At 46.5% G+C, this 22,328-nt stretch overlaps 4 protein-coding genes across 13 annotated transcripts; 3 read left to right on the forward strand and 1 right to left on the reverse strand.

Annotated features, from left to right (window-relative positions):
* Positions 1-329: 329 nt before the first annotated feature.
* Positions 330-7,662, reverse strand: LOC111068782 (DENN domain-containing protein 5B). 5 transcript variants are annotated; one of them, XM_022358504.2, is made up of 15 exons: positions 7,582-7,662; positions 6,890-7,175; positions 6,720-6,829; positions 5,948-6,360; positions 5,591-5,880; positions 4,452-5,523; positions 4,174-4,380; positions 3,320-3,500; positions 2,913-3,252; positions 2,720-2,849; positions 2,401-2,651; positions 2,178-2,323; positions 1,992-2,110; positions 1,552-1,928; positions 330-1,482 (listed from the first exon to the last, which is right to left on the reverse strand). In XM_022358504.2, the coding sequence occupies exons 2-15, from the start codon at positions 7,149-7,151 to the stop codon at positions 1,064-1,066; spliced, it is 4,317 nt and encodes a 1,438-aa protein (XP_022214196.2). In that variant the 5' UTR covers positions 7,152-7,175; positions 7,582-7,662; the 3' UTR covers positions 330-1,063. The 5 variants fall into 5 exon arrangements, with proteins under 5 accessions (XP_022214196.2, XP_022214194.2, XP_022214195.2 ...); XM_022358502.2 differs by having other exon boundaries at positions 7,556-7,662; XM_022358503.2 differs by having other exon boundaries at positions 7,549-7,661.
* A 1,018-nt stretch (positions 7,663-8,680) lies between these two features.
* On the forward strand, positions 8,681-10,601 carry LOC111068785 (protein phosphatase PTC7 homolog). Its single transcript, XM_022358508.1, has one exon. It carries the CDS (start codon positions 8,918-8,920, stop codon positions 9,857-9,859), a length of 942 nt encoding a protein of 313 aa, XP_022214200.1. The 5' UTR covers positions 8,681-8,917; the 3' UTR covers positions 9,860-10,601.
* Positions 10,602-10,983: 382 nt separating this feature from the next.
* Positions 10,984-22,200, forward strand: LOC111068780 (GATOR complex protein Iml1). Of its 6 annotated transcripts, none has more exons than XM_022358493.2 (21): positions 10,984-11,170; positions 11,249-11,556; positions 11,620-12,701; positions 12,758-12,929; positions 12,991-13,411; positions 13,485-13,616; positions 15,816-15,968; positions 17,392-17,809; positions 17,874-18,048; positions 18,115-18,306; positions 18,706-18,780; positions 19,134-19,198; positions 20,039-20,146; positions 20,207-20,413; positions 20,482-20,579; positions 20,645-20,812; positions 20,877-21,037; positions 21,110-21,272; positions 21,335-21,447; positions 21,510-21,565; positions 21,626-22,200. In XM_022358493.2, exons 1-21 carry the CDS (start codon positions 11,119-11,121, stop codon positions 21,972-21,974), a joined length of 4,668 nt encoding a protein of 1,555 aa, XP_022214185.2. In that variant the 5' UTR covers positions 10,984-11,118; the 3' UTR covers positions 21,975-22,200. The 6 variants fall into 6 exon arrangements, with proteins under 6 accessions (XP_022214185.2, XP_022214186.2, XP_022214188.2 ...); XM_022358494.2 differs by lacking the exon at positions 19,134-19,198 and adding an exon at positions 19,702-19,763; XM_022358496.2 differs by lacking the exons at positions 18,706-18,780; positions 19,134-19,198 and adding an exon at positions 19,702-19,763.
* Positions 13,627-15,807, forward strand: LOC111068783. The gene has a single exon (XM_022358506.2). It carries the CDS (start codon positions 13,736-13,738, stop codon positions 14,360-14,362), a length of 627 nt encoding a protein of 208 aa, XP_022214198.2. The 5' UTR covers positions 13,627-13,735; the 3' UTR covers positions 14,363-15,807.
* Positions 22,201-22,328: the final 128 nt, after the last annotated feature.

Genomic DNA, 22,328 nt, shown 5'->3' on the forward strand with positions numbered 1-22,328 from the left:
TGGAGTCCGAGGCACAGGACAAATGATTTAAATTGCTGCTTGCCGGGAGGTGCTTCGAGGGAAGCAGACGGCCATGACGGACAGGACATGATTAGAGTGTGGTTTGGTTTGGTCTGACTTTGGTTTGATTTCTTAGAGAAAAAGGTTAAAAATATGAAAGCATAAAAGTTAATTGGGAATATAAAATTGTTGGGATGAAAATCGAGATGTTGCGAGAGGATATGGATGCACCCCGAAGAAGGGAGCCAATAACCCACCAAAAACAGAATTGGGCAATGTCTATGTCTTCCCATAGTATTCTTAAATAGAAACAAAATTAATTTAATTGCTGTCTTTTGCATATTTATTGACTTTCAGTGTCTTAGGGTAATAAATTCAAACATTTTTTTGGCTAAATAAAGTGTAAACATAAAGCTGTAATTAAAAACTAAAAACACCTTTGGGTATATCTTTTTGCACTTGTTTAAAAAATATAATATGATGTATAAAAAAACAATAGTTCTTTGGTAAAAGAGAAACTAAATCAAAAGCTACCGTTGAAATTTTACTTCTTCGCTCAAAAAGCTCTGATAAAACTAAGTAAAATGACCAAGAATATTCGAATATCTTAATTAGTAGCTACACACACATGCACACAATAACTTGCGTTTCATATATATATGTATATATGTAGATTTTTGAACAACATTTTAGAATTTGTTATAGTAAACACGTCTTAATTGCACAGTAAATGTTCTTAAAATTCGATAAGGAATTTCTTTCGACTTTGGCTTCAATTTTCATGGTTTCCCGTTTTTCGTTTCTATTTTGTTTTCCCTCAATGTCTGACTTGTTATTTGTTGGCAAGCATAAATGGATTTTGAATGGCAAGGATAAGGATGAGTATATAATGGGCAAGTTTTCTTAGATAAACCTAACAACGAATTCGAGTATTTCCGAGATTCCTTAAGAGCATATGTATATGAGTATTCTCTAGGTCACTGGTTGCAAGACATGTCCGTGGGGTGAAGTGAGTTTTGTGTCGCGGGGGGATTTATATGTGATCCGACCGGATCGGATCGGATCAGCACTGGGATGGAATGCGTATGCCCTGGGTAATGGAGTTCTCCAGCACAATGTGGCAGTCGTCGAGCGGCTCCAGTATCTGAATGAGAAAGGTGAGAAGATTGCGTCGCCGCAGGAAACTCTCCTCGTCGTACATCTCCTGGGTGACTTTGGTGAGGGCCATCGGTTTAATGAGGCGCGTCAGCAGATGCTCTCGGAGGCTGAGGCACATCAGCAGCTGGAACTTTCCATCTTTGCCCAGGGCCGTGCCATTGATCTCGTCCATTAGCTGCACATACAAACGCCAGATGCTGGAGATCTCACGACGCTGTAGGCTATTGCCACTGCCGCTGCTATTGCTGAAGGAGGAGTCCATGCTGGAGGCAGAGTCCTCCAGCTCCAGCTGCAGATTCTGCTCAAAAAGCTCTTTGACTTTGGCTAAAATGGGGGCAATTAAGACATTATAACTGAAATTCACAGAGAGCTGAACTGTGCTCTTTCTCTTACTGAAATAATCCCAGATGTAGAGATTTCTGCCAAAGAAACGCGCTGAACGAAAACCGCAAAGGAAAACCTGCTCCAGGCATTTAACTAATCCATCATCGCCGCACAGGAGATTCGTTAGAGTGCCCACATCGCGGTCCCTGCTCGGTTTGTAGTGCCACTTTACAATCACATTCACGCAATTGCCCAACTGATGTTGGATTTCGGATGGTGCCAGCGATTCCTGGCGCTGCACACTGGGACTGCGTGTACGTGGCGGCGTGCGGGTGTCCGGCACTAGTTCAGCATTCTTCACACTCGTCGAGATGCGTTGGCCCACCAGCAAACGCTCTGTGGAGTCATCATCCACACCACGGCCCAGCCATCGCCCACAAGGAAATCTGCAAAAGAGGAAAAACATTTCAATTGTGGATGGGGGTCAACCATTTGGATGGCTGGCTCACTTGTAGGTGTGTCCGGTGACCTCATTACGCATCACCACCTGCTCCACGAGCCACTTGTGGCTGGGCCCCGAATTGTCGTGACCAATGCGCATGGTTGTCAAGAGGCCAAGGTTCTTGTACTGCCAATGGAAAAGGGTTATTTATATACTCAGGGAATGTACAAGAATATTCTGGGTCAATGCTTACATGAAAAATAAACTCCAGTGAGCCCTTGGGCACTGGCACACGCTGTGTCTCATTCATGGTGCCCGAGACCATGATCCAAACATTGCTGGAGGTGTGGTAGGAGCCGTACTTTCGGGAGGGGAAGATGACAACGCGATAGGGCAGCTCTGTGGGGCAACAGAGAAGGAGAAGAGATGGGTAAGGCAAGAGCAGACGGGGGAGGCTAAAGCTAGCTTGGACCTACTCGTTGTGGGATAGATATTGGTGAAGCTAAAGTAATCCACGGTATTGAGGGTCAGCAGATGGTACAGGAACTGCTCCTTCTCCTCCTCGCAGCGCAGAAAGGCCGAGCGTTTGTACAACGACCTCAAAAGGCTCTCATCCGAGAGCAGCGTGCGAAAGTGTCGCGACAGTAGCTTCTTCTCCAGCGAGAGACGCACCCAGGCTCGGGTGTAGCCAATGTGCGTCTTAATATCAGCCATGGCCAATACGTTTCTATGCGTTTTTCATGGCAGAATGTCAGTCAATAAAGTGATCTGAGGAGAACTATGGAAACTACTTACTTCACATCGAACTCTAGGGATTCTGGCAGCGGGCACAGCTGCTCCAGGCCCACAAATTTATTGCGATCACGCGAACGACTGCGGTTGGGGCTGGGCGGACCATCAAAGTCCGTTTGGAATGTAGAAAGATCTGAAAGGACAGAGGGATATCTATTAATTAAGCAAAACTTCTTGAGTTTGCTCTCAAGCTTACAATCCATTCGCTTGCGCATTGCATTCCATGCCAATGCTGGCGATGCTGTGGCTATGGCCATCTTATTGCTTGGACTGCTGGACACTGGAGGCGTCTGCTCCACACCTGAACTGTCGCCGCCAATGCGTGCCTCCTGCATTTCGATGTAGGCCTGCAAATGCGCCCATAGTGCGGACTTTCCCTGCTTAGTCTGCAGTCCATGCGACCAGATCTTCTCCAGCAGATCACACATGCTGGCTATCAGAGTGTTCTCCTCGATGCCATCACCCTTGAGGCCCAAAGCCACTGCCTCATTGCCCATTTTCTCTAGCAGCATGCGCTTGGTCTTTGATTTGATGTCCTAAAAGTGGAAAAAAAACGATTGGTTTTAGGGCGGATCATTTGCCATGGATCATTCCTGTATTTACCTTCAGAAGACGCTCAACAAATGTCCAATTTGCTTGGGCTATTAAAGCTGGACTCACATCCGCTGTGGTCAGATTGGCAGACAATCGATTGATGGCATTGTTGCTGGATGGCTTCTGGTCCAGCGATATCTCCCTGGCCCTCCATTTATTACCATTCTTAACCCGCCGCAAACTGTTGCCTCTGTTTTTGTTATCCGGGGTTTTGCGTTAGAGGAGGATTGTTGTTTTGGTTTAATTATGATTGTTAGCCGCGAATGAATGTTGAGTTTTAGTTGGAATTTTGATATTCGAGAGAACAGAAACATATATAGGTGGATTAGTGGAGGGAAAAACGATCGAAAAATTCAGGTTTAAGGATAAGGTTTATGATCTATTGGGTGCAAAGCATGCAAAAACGATGGTATACAATTGAAATAGAAGTGGAAATGTAAATGTAAATGGTTACAAATGAAAGAAGAAACAAAAAACGAAAACGAAACAAACAAAACAAAGTCTCGATTAAGGCTTTGAGAAATGCAGAATTTATTGTTAAGTGATAGAAAAATCAAATAAATTACTAAAAGGAAATGGATTGTTGGAGTTCCCCCTATTATTGTGGAAGACGCGACGGTACATACATTCTATGATCTATATTTCTAGTTTTCTATGGTACTATATGGTGTCGTATAATTAACATTAGAATAATATCATTAATTTGCTAGCCTTTTGCGGGGGCTTAGGTACATTTTGGGGGGTTTCGGCGTGGGGCGGGAGGTTGGATTATTGGAATGAGTGCGAGAGTTAGCTGGGGGGTGGGTGGGGTAAGGCGTGCTGCTGTGGGATATAAAAAGACATATCATAGAGAAGGAGACTACCTCGAGGCGCACTCCTGATTCAGCACGCCCTTCTCCAGCAGCGGAAAGCTGCGAAAATAAGCCGCTCGATTGGATAGAATCTCGCTGGGTGGCGTCACCTCGATGTCAATGCAATTGAGACGCTTCTCGAAGCCCTGCTGCGAGTCCTGGCTGAGCACGCACGGCTCGTAGCTGGTAGCACAGATCATGTTCTCACCATGGCGGCGCCTGTATCCAAAAATAAGGAGTGCAAACATTAAAAATAGAATGCATCTCAGGGGTAAATAAAATACACCTACCTTAAGAGCTTCACGCGATGATCAAATAACTGGAGCTGCTCGTCCGGCAGCGATTCCCACATGGACAGGATTTTATTGTCAATCAGCGTGGCAAACATCTGAGATTCAAGGAAGCGCGACAGAAACGCCCGATGGTGCTCCGGCTGATCCGAGAGGAACGAGGATTTATCAAAATTCTGCAACGTTTCGCGATTCGACAGCCACTCGTCCTTGGCCTGATTCGGATAGATGACGAAATACTCATACGCATGGAACATGTGCACAAAGCGATTGAGAAAGACCTCCCTCACAGAGTTATTGATGCGCAGATCCTGATAGTACTGCTCCACAACCGAGAGCTTTGGTTTCTCCGTGCGTCTGGCCATGGGCATGGTGGCATCCACTGCATCCACATCGTGATAGACGCCCACGGGGGAGGAGGAGAGCGAAACAGTGGGACTGCCCACCGGTGAGCCTCCTTGAGAGCCTCTTATGCCTCCCTTGCGGCGCAGAAAATCAGCAATCCGCGGCACATGATCGATCTTCGAGGGATGCGCCGTCAGCGGTTGGTAGTCTACGGGTCCTCCTCCCGGGGATTGGCCGGGGCCGGACAGCGTGTAGACCGTCTCCTGCAGCTGCTGGAATCGCTCCTTGCTGCGTCGTGCCGCCTGCAGGCCCGTGGGCAAAGTACAGCTCGAAATCATGGCATCGACGCCGCCTCCTCCACCTACACTGCCGCCGCGGAGAGCATAGCCATTCTTAAGACTGGGCTCCTGGTCGCGATCCCGCTCAATTTCGAATTTGTCTAGCACCGAACTGATCTCCGCCATGAAATCCTGCTTGTGGGGAAACACAGGCAACTCCTCCGGCAGCTGGATGTGCTTCTTGTCTATGTCCACAAAGCACAGGACCGCCTCACTGCCAATCTTATGCGCCGCCTCGCATCCGGCATGCAAACCCATCACAAACGGAACCGGAGCATCCAGGAAATGATGCAGTGCAGCGGGCAGAATGGGGGCATAAACATGCGGCCATACAAATGGAAAGAGCAGCGATGTTATGCACTCGCCCACAATCATGAGTCTTTGGTAATCTTTCAAAAGAGAAAAGAAAACAGAAATCAATAGGGAATAAAGCGATGGAGAGGCATCTGCTTTTACCTGTGGAACGCAGCAGCACTTGGTTCTCGAGCAGCACACATGTCAGCAGCTGTATGACACAATCCACTCCCAGATACTTGAAGAGCAGGCGCAGAGGAAAGTCGAGGAGCGGCAGTTCCGTGGCCAGCAACGGACGCTGCAGGATCAATGCAATGGCCGGCAAATGCGGCTCTGTGGGGGGCAAATAAACGCGTATGGATTTGCCCGGCTGAGGTAGCATCACTTCATAAAGAATGTTGTAGACATAGGACTCGAGACTGATGCCAGCACCAGGCTGACGTGGAAGACATCTGCAAAGAACAGGGATTAACAAAGTATTCCAGAGAAAAACCTCCTGTGCGTGTAATTCCACTCTACCTGTACAGATTCTTGAGAAATATCTGCGCTGCAAAGGCATAGGGAGCCTGACAAATGAGCGTAATGCTCTTGGCCACATACAACTTATCCTTGTTGATGTCGTAGTAGCTTTGTGCGGACTGCGGTGCCTGTCCCGCCACCTTAAAGTGTCGCGGCAGGGAGCGACTCACAGGACCATCCTGTTTGACGCGACTCAGCGAATGCGTCTGCTGGCCATTCGATAGCTCCGTAATGAACATGGACTGCAGCGTGTGGATGGCCCCACAGATATTCCGATTGCGTATCTCCTCGTAGAAGACCAAACTGAAGCCATAGCATCGCTTGCCATCCTCCCGTGTGGTGGCAAACGAATGGAATCTCGGCTCTATGTTGTGTTTTTGGGTACGAAAGCGCAGGCCCTGCGGCAATGAGAGCTACAGACATAGAAATACGAATGTTAGATAAGGCGATTTCTCAGAGTTATAAATAAAATCCATTGATGGGAAGCGGTCACACACATGGCTAGAGATTCATATGGAAGATAACATGATTATGGAGTGAGGTAAAAACTCGACAGCGTAGTCATCGTCGTGGCTGCCTGCTGATGGCAATGTGGCATCAATTAAAAATACTTCTTCAGTCTCCCGTCCCCTCCCCATCACTCGTATCAATGAGCACGACGCCAGCGAAGCATGCATTTCCATCGAAAGGGCAGCCAATTGAGCTCAATTTTGAATAGGGGGGAGGGCCATATGAATATGGAATATGGACAGCGGATGGGGTGTGGACCTACCATGCAGATCCCATGGGCATCAAAGGGGTTCCAGGCTACATGTTCGGGATAGTGGGCCAGGGGTTTGCTCTTGTATGCCCGATCCAGGGGCGAGCAGTGCAGATTGTCCCCTGAAAAACAAAGCAAAACTTTAGCACTTTTCCCAAACAATAACTGCGATGGAGTCGCACCTGCAAAGCGATCTGGCTCTAGGCCCGTGTCCAGATCCAGTCCACATATCACAAAATAGTCGGCAAAGCGCGAAAACTGCGGATCAGCATCGCGCTTTAATTGATTCAACTCGGATTGCTCTCCAGGCGATGTGGGTGATTGCACCACGGAGGCAGGCGTCTGGCTGTTGGTGGTAGTGGTGGTGCTGCTGCTGCTGCTAGTGGCATTGTTGAGCATCAATTTGGACAAGCGACTGGAAACGACATTGTCACGCGTCGTCATAGCTTCAGCTCCAAACTCCTACAGCTAGCAAATGAACAAACTACGTTAAATTTCTCTTCTATTGGAGTTTCGCGTGATTTTGAACCACTGTGCGGCACCAATGAGGGTGCACACACACTCACGCACAAGATTTTTTGTGTATTTATTTTTTATTTTGCATTTCCATACAAAGGTATATTAGGTATTAATTGTGCATTGTCATTTAAAACATATTTTGCAATATTTTTATTTTTTCATTTCAATACAATAATAACAAACGGGTGGAAATGCAAAAAAACACAGAAACTTCGTTGTCTAAGTTAACATTTGTTGTGACTGTTAAGGTGGCTTTCTTTTCAAGCCTTCACTAACTTGAGCTTCGTCAAGTTTATAACTAGGTCAAAAACTACTAACAAACCACCAACTCTTGTATTTGTTTAGAACCACTAACAACAACAGCTGAGTAAATTAAGCCTGAATTTTTTGCGAAAAACAACAATTTGTGGACTGTTAAAGTTAACAGCGACCACTAGAGGTGGGGAATTATCGATACCCAAACATCGCATGGTTTAAATCTCTGTGCTATGAATCCATGTAGCAATATGTAGTTACCGTGTAAGCAATTGGATATTGAACTTTTCTATACTTTAGGGATATTTTGACGTCGAAATATAGTTCAAAGTTTATTGACGGTATATGTAGCTTGTACAAAATTTATTGGTGAATTGGTCAAAATTATTTGTTTATTGCTGAGAGGGCTAACTAGATAGTAATATTAAACCGAATATAAAAATCGAGGAATATCAACTCATTTTGTGTTTATAGGTGCGGTATATTTACGGTATATATCTGGGGTATTTTTGGGCTCACACTTCAAGCGCAAAAATGAGTCGGAGAGAGTTTCGAGTGCTCTCTTTCGACTGGGTGCGCGAAAGCACAAAATCTCCCACGGTGAATTATGTGGTGAGGTGGGTTTTTCTGGCTCTGGATTGTGACGTTTTCCTCTTGGCCAATCATACCTTGACTCTTCTCAGCCTTGAAAAGTTCCTTCAAACACCAAAATGGGTGGAGACATATATAGAGGAATCTAGTCTAGGTCAAAAACATTCTCATACGAGTAAATTCATTGTTACTGAGGTATCAAAGCAACTTGGAGAACATAAATTTAACTTATTAGAAGGAAATTGGGTATACAAAGTGCCATACTCCACAAAAAAGTAGTTGATGTCTAGCAAATGTGTAGTTACCGTGTAGTTACCATGTAAAAAAAGAAATTTTTGCTGACCTTTCTTTAAAGCATATATTATAAGTAATCCAATAATTGGGAGTTGTTAAAACAAGCCAGATTGTAGAAAATTGATCCATCTATCTGATTAAATGATATTTTCAGTTGTTTAAGTCCTAACTAGCTAATAATACTAAATCGAATATCAAAATTGATTAATATGATTTTCCTCGCTATATTTACGGTATGTTTTGGTAATGACAATGGTATTTTTCGGTATATTTCTGGGGTCAAGGCGGTATATTTTATCGATAATACCCAGAAATATCACATAACATTTTCTTTCGCATTTAATTTGGAACGTAAATTGAAAATTTTGAATAATTTAAAGTTTAATCACCGAAATTTGTTGATACAACAGCAGGGCATGCGTCTCATGCCAACCGACGCGTTTTCCATGCACGACAAGTGGTAAAATCGATATCTACATATATGTACGGAAAGTGAAAATCACAATTGACACGAGCGACCAAACCACGAGACGACACTAAATATCTGAGCGATGCATTCGCTTCACTGGACATCGCGTATGATATCACGGGCCCTGCGTAGCAGCTTTTCCACACTCTTGGAGTCTGCCACCGGGGCTGCGGCCAGCAAGGGTGGCGAAGGTGCTCTCAAGTCGTCCTCTCCGCGGCCACATTTCGTGTCTGTGGTCTGCGGATTCGCCAAGGACAACCTGCGTCACAAGTACAAGCCTGGAAAGTATGGCGAGGACTCCTGGTTCAAGGCATCCACAGATCAGGCCGATGTGATGGGCGTGGCCGACGGCGTCGGCGGCTGGCGCAGCTACGGCATCGATCCGGGCGAGTTCTCATCCTTCCTGATGCGCACATGCGAGCGCCTGGTGCAGTGCAGTCATTTTAACCCGCAACGACCCGTCAATCTGCTGGCCTACAGCTACTGCGAGCTGATGGAGCAGAAGAAGCCCATTCTGGGCAGCAGCACTGCCTGCGTGCTAATCCTCAATCGGGAGACGAAAACGGTGCACACTGCCAATATCGGAGACAGTGGCTTCATGGTGGTGCGGCAGGGCGAGGTGGTGCACAAGTCTGAGGAGCAACAGCACTACTTCAACACGCCCTTCCAGCTATCTCTGCCCCCGCCCGGCCACGGCCCGAACGTACTGAGCGATAGTCCCGAGTCGGCGGACACCATGAGTTTCCCCGTGGAGGATGGCGACGTTATACTCATCGCCACCGATGGCGTCTTCGACAATGTGCCCGAGGACCTTCTGCTGGATGTGCTGCGCGATGTGGAGGGCGAACGGGATCCCGTCAAGCTGCAGATGACGGCGAACAGTCTGGCCCTGATGGCCCGCACGCTGTCGCTTAACAGCCAGTTCCTCTCGCCCTTTGCCCTCAGCGCTCGTCGCAACAATATACAGGCACGTGGGGGCAAGCCAGACGACATTACCGTCGTCTTGGCCACAGTGGCAATGTAAAACTCATAGTCGAGAGATGTTCCCTTAACGTCAATGTCCCCCGCCCTCGTCAATGTCTCCAAAACTTAGTGATTAATGTTTAATCGTAGCCCGTACGTATTTAGTTAGCTTTTAGGAGTCTGTTTTCCGTGGTTCTGTCTAATGTTTAAGCTTAGTGTTGAGATATTTTGAATGAGACGAAAACGAACGATGGCCATAACGACAAGAACAACGACACGAACACCCCCCACTTTCAATTGTTACAGAAATACATGCCCCACACTCATATATACTAAACTAAAATAACATACATACACACACCAAACTAAGCGAAGCGCATCCTGGAGAGCGACCTAAACGCTAGATCTGACCCCCCTGATGTCCCAAATCAAAGCGAATGCAACGCCTTCAAATGTATACATAACCCTCGCTATAAGTAGTAAAGAAAAACAAACAAAAAACGATTATAATAAATGCAAAATTATCAGCCCGAAATGATCTTTGTCGTCAGCGAAGGCGTCAAGACAGAGGAGGTAGCGTTCTAATCAACAAAATAGATTGCGAAACGAGCCCGTACCCTGGCGGAGGAGGAGGCAATGGATTGCGTTGAGGAGTGGAGTCAAAGTGCATAATGGTATGCGAATTATTTGAACTGAGGATTAATACAATCCAGGCAAAAAATGGCGACTGTCTTTAACAAAATTTACTGTCGAAATGTACTCACTGATATTTGCGACCCAATAAAATTATTCATTGAAAACAACTACCAATCAAACTGTGTTAATTTCGAGTCAGTCGTTTAAATGAAGCTGTCTAATTGCTTTGATTAAATTCATGGTCAAACGTATGTACAAAGTTTGTACTACAAACGTATGGAGGGGATTTATGCTCGCATAAACTATAAAGATTGCCAATGCAATGTTGCCCAGCACTAGTCTAATATATAATAAAGACGTCGCACATAACAGAAAGAGAACCAACGAAAACAATTAATGGGATGGTAATGAATGCTACGAAGAAGCTTTTTCTGCTCTAATCAAACGGTTTATTTGTGCTAATGTGGCAACTGGTTTTGTTTTTTGTTAGTTCTTGAATTCCCGTTTCGTATAAACAGCAGCAGTTGGCCTTGCGACGTTGCACAACACTGTTAAAAGAACAGAGAAGAAGCGCACATCAAAACAAAACACGAAAAAAAGAATTGCAGAATGCGAATATAAAATAATTGCACGTAAATTGAACATCTTTATTGTGTTTGCGTTGGCCAGCGCCGCATCAACAAAATGAAGCTATACAAGCTGAATACACACACGCGTGGCTGCAACAAGTCGTACGGTAAGCAAACACACGTGAAAAGTGTGAGGAGCATAAAAATTGCGCAAAATAATACTTCTGTGGAATACTTACATACAGATGCGGACCTGGTGATGAACCTAAAGGACCATCCCAACGCAAATGTGGGCGATGTGGTGGAGATTTATGTCCCAGATGACGAGAACGGCACGCATCTGCTGCTGCAAATCACAGAGTTCAGCGGTAGCTGTGGCCGCGATGTGATAAGCATCGAGTCGGGCATTGCCATTGCCTTTAAGTTGCGGCCCTACTCGAATGTTGTGATGCGGATAGTGAATCCGGCAGATGTGGCCCTCGACTCCATAGAGATTACCTTCAAGGATCAGTACATGGGCCGCTCGGAGATGTGGCGCCTCAAAACGTATTTGGTAGGAAAACAAAGGGTAAAATTTTTGGTTGATTCTGTTTTATGTCCAGTTTTCCCCTTCCAGACGGACACCTGTGTGTATGTGAACAAGAAGATTGACTACAACGACATGCAGATACGCTGCCAGGTGTACGAAATGTGGTCACAGGGCGAACGCGTGGCCAGCGGCGTCATCACCGACGACACAAAGATAGTCTTCCGCAGCAGCACTTCCATGGTGTACCTCTTCCTGCAGATGTCCTCGGAAATGTGGGACTTTGACATCCATGGGGATTTGTATTTCGAGAAGGCAGTGAATGGCTTCCTCACCGAACTCTTCCAGAAGTGGAAAAAGCTGAGCTGCAACCACGAGGTGACCATCGTCCTGTTCTCGCGCACCTTCTATGCGGCCAAGAGTCTGGATGAGTTCCCAGAGCACATGCGCGACTGCCTGCAGCTGGACTACAAGGGTCGCTTCTACGAGGATTTCTATCGCGTGGCAATTCAGAACGAACGCAACGACGACTGGTGCACGGTGTTGGGGCAGTTGCGCAAGCTCTTCACCTCCTACCAGGAGACAGTGTTGCGTTATCACGAACGGCAGCACATGAAGATCCCGCCAGCCACAAACTCCACGGCCACGCAGGGCAATTTTCTTGAGGTTCTCAACATTTCGTTGAATACCTTCGAAAAGCATTACCTGGATCGCACATTCGATCGTACCGGACAGCTCTCGGTGGTGATTACACCCGGCGTGGGTGTCTTCTCGGTGGACAGGGAGCTGACAAACATAACCAAGCAGCGCATCATCGACAATGGCGTGGGCAGCGATCTGGTTTGCGTGGGCGAGCAGCCGCTGCATGCAGTGCCGCTGTTGAAGTTCCACAACAAGGACACCACCCTAACCTCCGCCGATGATTACTCCCTGCCGCACTGGATCAATCTGAGCTTCTATTCCACCAACAAGAAGATCGCATACTCCAGTTTCATACCACGCATCAAGCTGCCGCTTTTTGTGTCCGATCAAGCGCTCAACGCGGACGAGGGCGAGGAGAATGAGAGGAATTTCCTCAGCTGTAAGCAGTCGGAGTACAAGCACAACTCCCTTTTCGATTATGATGCGTATGATGAGCAGATCTTTCAGCCATTGCCGGCACAGAGCACCTGGTAAGGTTTCTTGAATCTGGATTGAATGTCTAACTTGAATCATCTGCTCCTTTCAGCTCCCTACAGCGCGTGGTTAGGGCCAAAAAGACATCGGTGCCAAGCCTGGAAACCTATGCGTATCGTAACAACGACTGGGAGAACCTCACGCCCACACAGATCCCGGCCATGCGACGCAAAATGTCCGATCCGGATATACATCATGGCACCTCGGCCATGTTGGCGGCACTGGTATGTCGCTCAAATGATTCCCATCCAATCAAATCCCAACTTGTTTGTACTCTATCTCCAGCCTGATACCACAAATCTCTCGGAATCCCTGGCTTCGGACAAGAACTCCCGTCGAACGATTGTCAGCATTGCGCCAATAGTGCGTCCCGGACGTGCCCTAATCAATCCCTTTGATCCCTCTCAAGTGACAATCAAATTGACTTCGAATCGCCGCCGCTGGACGCACATTTTCCCCAAGGGACCGACGGGTGTGCTCATCCAGCAGCATCATTACCAAGCGGTGCCAGCCAAGATCGTACCAGCGGGACAGCGTCCGCTGCAGCAGATCCACAACAATAGCCAGAGCAGCACCACCAATAACAATGAGACGGAGGAGTATGGCTGCGATCCGGGCGAGCAGTACGATCAGCTATCCACGATCTCCATGCTAAGCAAATCAGTGTCCTCGCATAGCTTTGTGATGGGCGACGAAAAGATCGACTGTGAGTAGCCCACAGATTTCATTCCTCATTCCCCCATGGACTGAATTCCTTGCCGTCTTTCCGTCAATTGCAGTCTTTAAGAGGCGACAGAATTCACTGCTTAATGCATTGCCTGCGAATGTCCCAAATCTGACGGCAACGCAGGCGAAATCATATCTCTGGGGAGCCACAGGCGAGCAGGAGTGGACGCCAGCAATTACCACGGGTGAGTAATCACAGAACTGATTGGTTAAAAGATCATATCTTTAAGGACAGACACCACCACTGGCTGGCGAGCGCGTCTCGCAGTTCAGTTTGGGATTGACTCTTCCATTGAATGGGACTATGTGGCTCCGGTTTATGGTGATTCTGCTGCTTCTGCCGCATCAGAGCAGAGAGCATGAGCTGAACTTTACGCTGCCCGGGCAGCTTGCATTGTTTTTGGACCGAATTGGATACGCACATCGCCTGCATGCCATCAGCATTGTCAATAGCAGAGACTCCATCGATCCCGACTATCTGGATGACCTTCATCGGCAGCTTAGAGCCAATGCGAGCATGCACTTCCAGCTGCTGCCCCAAATGACGGCCACAGATGTGGACGCCCAAGTGCGTTTCAGTGCCCTGCTGGATGAGAATAGCCTGTATGTGGTGTTTGCCAGAAACTCGAGGGATCCAGTTATCCGATTGCAGGCGCAACGAGCTCGCGGACGCCGCTACAGCAAGACGTTGTTTCTGCTGAAGCATCACGAACCATATTCCGCTTTGGAGGAGTTCTTTAAGCTGCTCTGGCAGCTGCAGTTTCGCTCCGCTCTGGTGGTGGTGGCACAGCGATGGTTCTACCAAATGGATCCCTATCCCAAGATGATAGTGAAACGCATGAGGGGGATCTCCTTGTACCATCTGCAGCAGATATTTCCCCAACCGACTCGCAAAAACTTCAACGGCTACGAGCTGCATCTGCCTGTGTAGCTGGATGTTCCAAATACTTTCTGGTCACTGAATCCGCACAACCAACAGTTGCTCTTGGATGGATCGGGTGGAATTATAATTAAGGAGCTGATGGCCAATCTGAATGTCGCCCTGAACGTCTATCCCCTGATGGTGAATGGCTCGCAGTGGCTGAATATGCCTGCCATTATCGATTTGATAGCCAGTAATCGCATAGAGCTGAGTCCCCAAATGCACGACACTCTGCAGGTGTCCACTCAGGTGGATTACTCCTATCCCGTGCGCATGGAGCCACGCTGTTTTATGATACCCATGGACAGCCAGATCTCTCGGCACCTATACGTCTTGCTGCCCTTCCAGTGGTCCGTGTGGCTGAGTGTTCTTTTGATTCTGTTCGTGGTGCACTTTGTCGGCGTGCGCCGCCTTGCGCCAGACTCCCAGCTGTGGGCACTGATGGGAGTGCCCGGCTGCCGACTGAGTGGATCTCATCACCATAACATACGCAGGACTGTGACCTTGTACCTGATTAGCTTTGGCATCTGCCTGATCTTCCAGTTGTACTCCACGAAGCTGACATCCTTCTTGACGGTGACGCTGAGCCATAAGTTGGCCAGCAGCTTGGAGGAGGTTTTGCGGCTGCCATTCCCCATTCTCGCTCAACCCTTGGATGTGCAAATCATTGTGGGTGCCTTTGGCCATGCGGAGGAGTTTCGCCGCAGGTTTAGCCTCACGGATGCCAAGACCTTTACCAGGCATCGCATCAACATGGATCCGGGTTTCATCTATCCGATCAGCAGATTTCGATGGTGGTTCTTCAACATGCAGCAGCGCTTGCTGAAGACGAAGCGCTTCTATTTGTCGTCGGTGTGCCATGGCACCTATGCACATCAGTTTCAGCTGCGCATTGACTCGCATTTCAAGGATCCATTGCATCGGTTTTCGCTGTGGGTGCAGGAGGCGGGCCTGACGAATGTGTGGCTGGATAGGTGCTATCATCGCGCACACAGCTTGGGTCTCATTCAAGAATTCACCACCGCCGAGACGTTCCTTGAAGATGTTCGTCCGTTGGCCCTCAATCTGCTGGCGCCAGCCTTTAGTCTCTTTTTGTGCGGCCTTTTGGTCAGTTTCGTGGTCTTTCTGGTTGAGATACGACGACATTCCTGTGCTCGGAAGAGTAGTAGCAATAGTAGCTCCCACTAACTGCACCCTACCCGTGAACCCTTGATCCCTACTCCACATACATATATCTATATTTTATTCAAATCGGAACCGAACTAATGCATTTTTCGTAGCCCATTCCTAACCGCGCGACAAACAAAAACTGAATTTTTAATTAACTTTATGTATAATTCGTCATATTCCCAACGCCATCTGCGATCCACCAATCAATCAATCAAACAACGAACTGCAATTGGATCTAACAAAATGAAAAATCAAAATTCAAAAACTCCACCCACATCGATCGTTTGTTTAGTTAATGCGAATGCGGCGGCCACGGGCAAACATTTGCGGCCCATTGTCGAGAGCGAGCATCACTTTGGAGGCGACTCCCCGCTCGGGCCGGCGGCGGCGGCGACGGTGTCGGCAACCGAGGCCGAGATTGTTGGCAAAGGAAAAATCATCATAGGTTTGGAATACAAAATATTCACAAGTAATCGTACTTATTTTTTGTACAAAAAGCATTTAGCAAAGCATCCACACACACACACACACACACAAATACACAAAAAACAGCACACTCACACACATTATAGATATACCATTTGGAAGCACTGTAGATCTTAGTTACGCCTGAAACACTGCATTGTATTTGTATATTTTGTATCTGTAGAATAGCACTTTTTGTAGCACTCGACCCGAATAAGGATTAGTGTCCTATCAAAGATTATAGAATATACTTAATAGAGTCCAACGAAATCTAACGAAGAGTATGAGACAGGGGCTTAGATTGTTATAATTTCATAGGGATTGTCTGTCTGATCAGAGCTTACATTTGCCAATAACTTGGGGCTGTAATATATATATAATCATTTTAATAGCTTAAAGTAATATTTTTAAGATGTGTAGCGCAGTTTTGAAATAGTTTTATACGTGTTACAAATCCCAGCTTCAACGATCATTTAGGAACCATATTTCATGTTTCAAAAGTAAAAACTTTGCATCTTGCAATGGAAATTTTTAACAGAAAATCATTGAACAGAATTATTGTGAGGTAGACATTAGAGTTAAATGATAGTTAAATCGGTTATTTTTAGGCCAACAGAACCTCTGGCAACCCATGAAAACACTTTAAAGAGTAAGAAACGGGTTTGAAATTATAAGAGAACTCTTTTGAAGTTTAGCTTAAACTAGAAATAGAGTTTCAGTAGTTTCATCCTCAAATATATGGATGGAAGCAAAGATATTAATCAAGAAATAAATATTAAGCAAATATTCCACACACCTGAGGGAATGCCGCCTGTAGACTACCTTTTGCTTTGTACCCTCTCACCTACCCCCCGCTTCCCCACCTACTTCTACGCCGTATGCATGTAGTACTCATCCACAAAAATAGTAATTATAGCTTAAATCGTAGAACAACCACCTGGTAGAATGCTATGCACCCCCGCCCGCACTTATTCACACCACAACACAATGCACGCACCCACAGGGAGGTGGTTGTATGAGCAGCGGGAGCATGTTCTTGCCGCCTTCTGTAGTTGCTGTAGTGTAGCATGCCACGCACGCTCTCGCTCTTGCTCTTGCTCTCGCTCTCGCCCCACTGGTATCTTGTATGCACGCACCACACGCCTAACCCATACGTTGGTGGCGGATCAGCCCACAGCCCCACATCCTGTTCCAAGGGATCCTCCTTTGATTTTGATTACCGTAGCTGTGGGAGCACCTTGGTCTCCCTCCCTCTCTCTCTCTCGTTTCTAGCTTAAGCGATTTATTTTTGGTTTACTTTTGTTTCGCGGCGTTGGCTTTCTCTATTTGCGTAATTCTTGACACCTCACACAACCACCACTCGTTGTGGACAATCGCTAATCTTTTGGCGGCTCCGCTTGCAGGCGTTGACTGGAAGTCGCTTACGATCCCCGCCTGCCTGCCCATAACCACGGACTACTTCCCCGACAAGCGATCGCTGCACAACGACTACGTGATCTCCGACTACACGCTGCTGCCGGATGATGTGAACCACGAGTATGCCCAGAGCAGGGCCATCTACCGCAAGCCGCTGTCCACCGAAGAGGTGTGCAAGGAGATTGTCTCGCAGCGCCTGGCCCAGGGCTTCCAGTTGATTGTCGGCGAAGAGAGGCCATCGGTTACATGCACCGTCGGTGGTCCAACTGCCGTACCGGCCACATCTGCAGTGCTGCCGGTGAAGCCCAGTGAGAGCAACAAGGAGTATCTGCTCTCCATCGGTAGGATCTTCCACAAGATTTCGCTGATCGGCTCGGTCATCACGGTGACGGGCTACAGACCCAGGTGAGAGCATTCTCTATGGATGGTCTAAGATATGGCTAAGCTTATGGAAATTATATACTTTCAGGCATCCCTATCCGCCCATCAATGTGGACTATAGGTATCGCTTCCATGCACCGCAGCACGAGACGTACGAGATCTCTGGAGTGAACTTTACGACAGAGAAGCTGGAGAACTTTAACTGGAATCACATGGATCTGTATATTTGCACGCGTGGCGATGTGGATTATCCACTGATGGAGGTGTGTATGGGCTATCTCTGAATGATTAAATAGATAAATATCTGGCTGTATATCTGGCCCCAACAGAGTCTCAAGTACTGGCGCTATCGCATGTATCTGCTGCCCCGTGAGAATATTGTGAACAAGATTGCCAGCTGCCAGCGCTGTGATATCTTTCCGGATGTCACCGTGGACAATACCAGCGAGCAGGTGGATGACTTTGTGCGGCTCATCGAGGCGGTCAGCAAGCTGAAGCGACAGTTTGTGCGCAAGGCGAGAGTAAGATTGAAATGTTTCCGCTTTGGGGGCTATCTGCATTCTGTGAATCTCTGTTGCGTTACCCGTTCTGTTACATTTACTTAGTTTTCTCCCACGCCCACGCCCCCTCACCCCAACTGCCAAGTGTGTCTTCTAATTGACTAATCGACCTGCTAGTGATGTCGATCAATCGATAAGCATTCCCTGGCGATGGCTACTTTGATCACTCAGTTCACTTTGTCCCGCCTGCAGCCAACGAAATGCATGATCATACAGGATTAAACGTGAACTGAGGGAACAAATGGAACTGAGGGCACAGAGAATAAATAAAAGAAAGAAAAAAATAGAGAGCCTGGCTCTCAGTTCCATTTATGCTTATCCTTGATGTTATTCGAGCATATTTCGCATCACTTCTTACAGGACAGCCCCACCGCCCACAGTCTAACCAAGCGACGCCACAGTACGAGCATTATATCCAGGCCACAGCCTAATCAGGTTATCTATCTATCTACTCTAATTATTCTCAAACAAAACAAAAAATTTATATATATTTAATGTTTAAGCTTTTGTTTTGTTTTTTATCAATATTCTGTTCTTATTCCGTTCTGTTTCTGTTGTTATTCATTGCGCGCACTTTTCTGTTTCAATTCGAATCCGTTTCTAATTTTTGATCAATCGATGCGCACGTTTCGATTTCAGTTTCAAAAACAATTTATTGATAAGCTCTACTGTACTGCTCTTTACCTAATGTTTTTGTCTCTCTTTTCAATGAATGTCTCGCTCTCTCTCGCTCTCTTGTGTCTTTGACCCGACCCCCCAAAACCGTTTCGTGCCCTCACTCATGGCAGGGACTCATGAATTCTCCGTTCCGGGAGCGAGTCGGTAGCAATCGATTGCCGGAGAAGCGACCCAGGTTTTTATATCGTTTCCAATATTATATCTAAAGAACTTTCTCTTCCCCCCAAAAACACACACACACAACACCCACACAAACACACGCACACACTCAATAAACACATGCACTATATATATATATAAATCTGTATAAATTGCACGATCCGCTGTGAGGGATTCGGGTGGCTATTGTATCTACTACTAGGTACACGTACTACCAAAGATTATAGAACACCGAAAGTGAATGAGAAATGTGTGCTATAATCGTTGGTACGTGCTGCATATAGATTGGTGTTCGTTCTTCTTTTAAGAGTAAGTCTCTTGTATATTGTACATTCTGTTGCCCAGCTATCTGTATTGTAGTCCTGTTTTTGTGCATCCCCCCAACCACCACCACCACCGACACCTGTACATAGGTTTGCTGTTTGTATTGGATTCTTTGTTTCATTTACTTTTACTTTTCCGTTTTTGTATTTTTTGTATATTTTTTGATATAATTTAATTTGGTATTTGGCTTTCCAGCAGCATGACACTCCTAGAATCACAGAAAAGCATCATAATCTATTAAATTCACCGCAGCAAAGGTTTGTGCCACACACCAATCCCCAATGCCCCCCCAATCATCATCGTAGTAGCAACCTAATACTACCCACTGCCCTTCACATACAAATCCGAAAATCACTAACCAACCATGCAAATTGGCTTGCCGAATCCTCAAACCCACCAACAAACAGCCACACACCAATACACAAAGACACATGTGACCCCCGCCCACCATGGAAGAGGATCCATCAGCCCAGTGGCTCGAGTCCCCACAGACATAATTAATCGTTATTTCCCTATCTATCTTATTTGATAGCATAAATGCTCGTCCGAAGCTTGACAATGGCCGCATATCACGTATATTTCCTGCCACGGATGCGGCCGCTGCCGCTGGACTGGCCGCCAGAGATGATCAGGATGATGGGTGAGTCACTGACAACTAATGAATCCTCTTACTCTGCTCTAATCTCTGTTGCTTTGATAGCTTCCCCGTGGACATCCAGTTCAGTCCCAATGCCACACTCTTGGAGATCTTTGAGGCCATGAAACATCCTGTGAATGGTGTGGGCTACTTCTCTCAAACTCAATCGCTGCCCTCCTGCACTTTTCTGTCCTACGATGCTTTGATGTGGCTGAAGACACGCCTCAATAATGGTAGACATCCCTTGGAACTGCTAGAAGCCATGCGCAAGTGGGTTTTGATAGATAGATAAACCTTTCCTATTTTTATATTTTAATTCGCAAAATGCTTACCCGAAGGGAACGCATGATCTGTCATGCTTCTGGTGACTGGACCAAGCCTGTGGTGGCTGGATTTGTGTTTTACTATGTTATACAGCAGGATAAGAATGCCAAAGGTAGGTTTGTTGGCCATTTAAATATCGGCTAGAAAGCGGTTCGAAACTTTATTTGCCACCAACAGATTATGCCCCGCCATTGAATGATTACTGTGCCTTTGTGAATGAATGGCTGGAGATTGAGTTCCAGGGCTGCAGTTTCCTGTGGCACGACGAGCCAGTTATCACACCAGTCCCCAATTTCCTAAGGGACTCACCCGCACCGCAGTCCTGGACGGATTATTGCAGCAACAGTAGGTTCTAGCCATTATCTCGTGAATATTGAAATCATCCCCCAGCTTTAATGATATTTTATAGAGCGCGTCTATCGCCAGTCCCACTTGGAGATTGATGTAAACCAGAAGAGCGATCGCATGGAGTGGGGACACGTGAAGCATCACACTGTGCTGCAGCCGGGCTTTGCCTTTGAGATTGTGGTCGAGTGGGTTACCTCCTCGGGTCCCATTGTATCGGATTTGGTGAGTAGACGAATACCTGGGCTGGGCTAAAGGGCATCCTTTGATCTGTAATCATATATTCTCCGATTAAAGATTGGTGGCTGGATGCGTAAGGCAAATCAGTTTAACTTTTTGGTATCGGTGCCTGCGGATCCTATGGCCGAACCATTTACCAAGAAATCGGATCCGTTGAGGGGACCCATATTCATTCCACTCTGTGCTACATTCCTGCCCAACGGAGCCGCGCTTTTCGATGGTATGGCATGAGTGAATAAATTAATTGAAAGCTTAAGCAACTTTTGGCATGTTTTTCCGTAGAATTTCCGGAGGAAAGCAGATCAGATCGCATGCTGTTTCTACAAGAAGCGATCTTGGCCAAATTTGGCTTTCTGCCCTGTGTGCTGGAGAAGAAGTATAGCATAGGCAAGGATGTACGTGAAGCCATCAAAAATATGAAAGCGATCAAAGTGTAAATGAAACCTTTTTCTTTCAGCTGCCCAAGGAATATCAGTATGTTCACTGTACAGGCAACATGTTTGCCTTGATTCGGTAGGCTATATAATCGATCTTCCATGAATACACACCCCTAAATCTCTTTCCTTCTTTCAGTTGCGCCACCAACAACTATCAGGTGGAGTCACCCACCCTGCAAGAGGCCAATTTCACGCGCTGCGTCTATGGCCACACGAACAACACGAATGTGCCCAAGAAGGTGGGCTTTTTGTGGTCCTGGAACCACATGATACCCAACAAAAAGTGGAAGGCCCAAACGATCAACAACTCGTCCGATGGGGAGCTCTTTCAGCTGAAAATGCTTAAGGATTTCCGTGAGTTCTGCTCGAACAGTGATCAACGGTTGGCCACCTTTTGGTCGCACTGCCAGGAGCTGAAGCGCAAGAATCAGACATTCGAATTCAATAACAACAACAATAACAACGATGAGATGAAGATAAAATAGATTCCTTCTTCGCAGTATGTATGTACACAAAGCGTATCCTTCTTTAAATATGAATGTTAAATTTGGAATTGTTTTGTCCGTGGAGAAGGTTTTTTGGTGGATCTAAAAAAAGGTATTTTAATTATTTCAAGCCCAGAGAATTGATAGATTTTTAATGTAGAGATGTTATGAATGGTTTTCTAAACAGAATGGATAAATGACTTTGACTTTTATACGAACATTTCAATCTGACGCCTAATTTTCTTCAATATATTTCCTTATTTTCAAAGTCTTATCTGATTACAGCTCAGAATATTTCAAATTCTTAGAGTTTAGTTAGAACATCTTCAGTATACCAGCAAGACAACATCGATA

Source organism: Drosophila obscura, unplaced genomic scaffold (genome assembly GCF_018151105.1).
Source record: "Drosophila obscura isolate BZ-5 IFL unplaced genomic scaffold, ASM1815110v1 contig_30, whole genome shotgun sequence".
NCBI classification, from domain to species: domain Eukaryota; kingdom Metazoa; phylum Arthropoda; class Insecta; order Diptera; family Drosophilidae; genus Drosophila; species Drosophila obscura.

Coding starts and splice junctions, on each gene's coding strand:
- LOC111068782 (XM_022358504.2), bottom strand. CDS start 7,151: ATGACGACGCGTGACAATGTCGTTTCCAGTCGCTTGTCCAAATTGATG. Junction 5,524..5,590: donor AGTGCTGCTGCGTTCCACAG/GTAAAAGCAGAT, acceptor CTCTTTTGAAAG/ATTACCAAAGACTCATGATT. Junction 2,652..2,719: donor TCCCTAGAGTTCGATGTGAA/GTAAGTAGTTTC, acceptor AAAAACGCATAG/AAACGTATTGGCCATGGCTG.
- LOC111068785 (XM_022358508.1), top strand. CDS start 8,918: ATGCATTCGCTTCACTGGACATCGCGTATGATATCACGGGCCCTGCGT.
- LOC111068780 (XM_022358493.2), top strand. CDS start 11,119: ATGAAGCTATACAAGCTGAATACACACACGCGTGGCTGCAACAAGTCG. Junction 17,810..17,873: donor GTGACGGGCTACAGACCCAG/GTGAGAGCATTC, acceptor ATATACTTTCAG/GCATCCCTATCCGCCCATCA. Junction 20,813..20,876: donor GACGGATTATTGCAGCAACA/GTAGGTTCTAGC, acceptor GATATTTTATAG/AGCGCGTCTATCGCCAGTCC.
- LOC111068783 (XM_022358506.2), top strand. CDS start 13,736: ATGTGGCTCCGGTTTATGGTGATTCTGCTGCTTCTGCCGCATCAGAGC.